Source organism: Monopterus albus, unplaced genomic scaffold (assembly GCF_001952655.1).
Source record: "Monopterus albus unplaced genomic scaffold, M_albus_1.0 scaffold447.1, whole genome shotgun sequence".
In the NCBI taxonomy this organism is placed as follows: domain Eukaryota; kingdom Metazoa; phylum Chordata; class Actinopteri; order Synbranchiformes; family Synbranchidae; genus Monopterus; species Monopterus albus.
In genome coordinates this window covers 64,831-69,046 of record NW_018128327.1, presented here as the reverse complement: position 1 = coordinate 69,046, position 4,216 = coordinate 64,831, and the positions used below count along the sequence as shown (strand labels likewise).

At 42.3% G+C, this 4,216-nt stretch overlaps 1 protein-coding gene across 1 annotated transcript in view; it reads right to left on the bottom strand.

The window, feature by feature from the left end:
• The window catches only part of LOC109952268 (olfactomedin-4-like), a 40,019-nt gene that overhangs the window by 8,361 nt on the left and 27,442 nt on the right, over positions 1–4,216 (bottom strand). Inside the window, exon 5 of the mRNA XM_020587255.1 lies at positions 3,507–3,734. Coding sequence (XP_020442911.1) covers positions 3,507–3,734 — 228 coding nt within the window. The remainder of the gene's footprint in view (positions 1–3,506; positions 3,735–4,216) is intronic.

Sequence of the window (4,216 nt, the reverse complement as noted above, 5' to 3'; positions counted from 1 at the left end):
ATCTTCACAAGATCCAGAACGCAGCAGCCTGACTTCTCACTAAAACTAAGCACAGGGAACATATTCCTCCAGTTTTGCAGGACCTTCACTGGCTCCCTCTCTTTTTTGGATTACATGTTAAAATTTTGCTTTTGTTCTTCAAAGCTCCTAATGGCACCTGAATGTGTAGCTGATATGCTGTTCAGGTATGTGCACTCTAGTGTTAGCGTCCCCCTCACCAGGAGGGTGAGGGAGAACTGTGGTTGGACTCAAGAGTGCAGACCCAGGTGCTAGTGAAAACAGGTGGTGTAACGGTGAAAAATACAAAGTAACAAATAAATAACGTAATATAGTCCAAGTACTTATACAGTCCAGGCAGGGTAGAGAGGGATTGAGAAGACCAGGACGAGCAAGTGAGTAGATTGACACACGGCAGGAACCAGGAGAGCAGGAGGATGAGGACGGACAAATGAAAAAAGGTAGCAAAACAAAAACCGAAAATCAACAGCACAGGGACTATCAGCGTTGATATCGGTACGTTTTGCGAAAACGCATAAATAACGTGATAAAGGCAAGCCAAAACGCACAGTTACTGTCAGCGTAGCATTCTCGCACACACATATTTACGTGGTATTAACATAACATTTATCACGTACTTTGGGTAATGCTCCGGTGACAGCGGAGCTGTCTGCCAGAGGTATAAATAAGGAGGAAGTCAATCAGCGGGATGCACCCCAGCTGTGTGCACCGACAAACGAATCGCTAATTACGAATGCAACACAGGAATGCAGCTATGCTCCGCAGACAGAATGTGGACAGCACCTCAGGGAGAGGGCCGTTCTTTTTCAGTGCCCATATACTGTTTTTTAATACAAATACTTGTTTGCTATTTCAGAATTTTGCTTTCAGTGCCAATATTTATTCCTTGTTCCAGCTCCATCAAGGGCGTAGCCAGGGGGGTGGGTTTCGGGTTCAACCCCCCCCCCACCCGAAATATTTTGTTATTAGTACAATATATTGCAAAGATTGCACTGTGCATGAAATTTATGAAATCTTACACAAGCGATTAAAAGTAGCATGTCCTTGTTGAACAGGCAGACCTCTCAGCCTATCATTGCTAGATTTGCTTATACTTTTTAATGTGGCCTACCCTAAAATCAATATGAGGCAATCAGAATATCAGACGACACGGAAAGTGCACCGGTCACAGGTCAGTTCGCATCGCAAGCTAAAATGGATCGGTTCCTAGACTCCCGAAAGCATAAAAAAATATTTGACTTTTTTGTCCCTTTGAAGAAACAAAAGCATGAGGACGCTGAGTCTGACAAAGGTGAATACAGTGCAACAGGTCCCCATCATGCTAAGACCGAGGAGGATAGCAGGTCTGAAAGGCCATCGGCGACAGCTGCTAGCTGCTCGCAACAGCAAACCAGAATAAATGTACCTGACATAATGGACTACGTATCCTTAAAAAAGACTACTGGGCTGTGTGTCGATGATAAAACAAATATGTATTCGGTTGACTGTTCTCCTGCCACAGGTCAGTGTTTTCCTGTGAATAAATCGAGGCTGCGTTTTCAACAGCAGTGGCTAACGCAGTACCCACGGCTGGTGTATTCTCCACAGACTGACGGCTGCTTCTGCAAGCACTGCGTGGCATTCGGAGTGGAAGGTACAGGCAAGGGTGGTCATGTTGGCAGCGGAAAGCTGTTCAGCACCCCATATGCCAACTGGAAACATGCCTTGGAGGCATTTAAAGACCATGGTAAGAAAAAATACCATATTGATGCGTGTGTGAAAGCCGAGCATTTTGAAGTGATCTGCAAGCGGCAAGCTGATGACATTTCAGTCAGATTAGACTCTGAAAAGAAAAGACAAGTTAAAGAAAACAGAGAACGAATGAGGAGCATTATTGAAACTATCTTATTTTGTGGCCGTCAAGAAATTGCCCTCAGGGGCCATCAGGATTCAGGCCTACTTCAGCTTGAAGAGCCAACAGAAAATGATGGAAATTTCAGAGCACTGCTCCGTTTTAGGGCTCAAGCAGGTGACACAGCTTTGATGCAGCACATAAATCAGTCTGTCTAGTTCATATGCTCACTATTACAGTGCTGAGACACAAAATGAGATTATCGATATCATAGGTGACATTATTGTTCAAAAAATATCTAAAAAAGTAAACACAGCACAGTGCTTTACTGTGCTAGCTGATGAAATGAGAGATTGCTCTGGAAAAGAGCAGCTGTCTGTATGTGTAAGATATGTGGACAGCACGCAAGGAGAGGGACAGCATGTCATAAGAGAAGACTTTATCTCTTTTGTTGTTATGGATGCGCTGACAGGAGAAGCCATTGTTCATTCTGTTGAGGAGCAGCTGACTAAAGCAGGAATTGATGTGCGATTTTTGCGTGGTCAGGGCTATGATGGAGTTTCAGCTATGAGTGGCCGGATAAATGGAGCTCAAGCAAAACTTAAAGAAAGGCATAAGCATGCTGTGTATGTTCACTGTGCAAGTCACAGCCTAAATTTGGTTTTAAACAAATGTTGCACAGTTCAGGCAGTAAGAAACTGCTTTGGAATAGTCTCTGAAGTCTGCAATTTCTTTCACGACTCTGCCCTTTGATCAGCATGTCTGAGAAATGAGATACAGGCACTTGTGCCAGAGCAAAAAAAAATCTCAGCTTTGCTCATTGTGTGAAACAAGATGGGTGGAACGTCATGAGGCCATCTTCACTTTCAATGAGCTGTATGACCCAGTGAGATCAAGCTTGGAAAAAATCAGTGACACATTCTCTGGTGAGTCTTCTGTTAAGGCGAGTCAACTGTTAAGTGCAATTGACACAGCAGAATTCATTCTGACTATGACTGTTTGTGAAAAAATGCTTTCCAAGACATACCACCTGTCCCAGTTCCTCCAAAAAGAAAACTGTGATCTTGTAAGCTGTATTAATGCAGCAGAAGATGTCATTACACAAGTACAGAAAATGAGATCAAATGCAGAAGGAGGAGTTCAAAAAGATATTTTCAAGATGCCTGCATCAAAACAACTAAGTATGACATGCATGCATGGATATTTTTACCAAGAAAAAAAGGCGAAGACTTGACCTGATGTTATAAGGTAGGCACATCTTTATTCTGTGTTGTTAATGACCTATTTACTTCAGAGAAAATGGAAAAAATACTGCTAGGCAACCTAGTTGATATATACTTGACAAGTCATTTCTTTCCAGTCTGTCCAGTAAAATACTTACACTATTTTAATACAATTTCAAATATTTGGCTCTGAAGGTTTGGCTCAACTTTAGGGTTTCACCCTGTAAACAACCATTAACCCAAGTTATGTTGCAGTCTCCCTAAATTATGGGCATATTTGATAAAAAGAATAGAAAATTGGCCCCCTTTTCCATTTTAACATGGTCGTGTTAATTACCATTATGGTATTAATATGCATTGTTGTCCTTTACTGAACTGAAAGGTAGTGCATTTCTAACACTAACATTTAATGTAAAACTATGGCACTTCTTTACCTGGGACGCTCACTCCAACAATAAGAGAGCTCAGGCTGGAATAGCGACGGACATAATTTGAGAATCTGTTGTTGGAAGTCATCATTACCAGCCAATACCAACTCTCCTTCCCTGCCTCCGGTTTGGGATCCCGACCCCAGGCTCCATACTTGTAGGAGCCAGGATACTCTCCTGCTGTGTTTACAACGGCCCCAGTGATGTTCACAAACTGACCATAGGGGCAGATGCCTGAAAGAAAATTGTGAAATGAATTAGAGAAGAAACTGTACAGCTGGTTGAGAGGCACATTCACTGGTTGACAATTACTCTCTAATTGTGGTGAGAGCCTCCCACAGTTACCTGTTCATATATAACCGATTAAGCAGGGCATTTTACAGATGTGAATAACCTCAGCTGAAGTACTACTTTATGGTGCAAAGAACTAGAATGGCCTCTGATGTTGGGCATTCTTTTTGCTGGACATTATGGTCTGGTCACATCTGACTTTGCTCAAGCAGATTATTTAGCAGCTCATTTTGAGCACAGAGATGGAGAAGCCTAAATCAGTTTTCTGTCGCACTGCGAAATGTGCAAAAGGAACAGTGAAAATCTGGCAGCTGGACTGCCAGAAACGTGCACATGTGCACACACACACACACACACACACACACAAACAGTAGAACATACAGAAAAGAAAAACATTCAAAATTTGTAAAATAAATAATAATAAT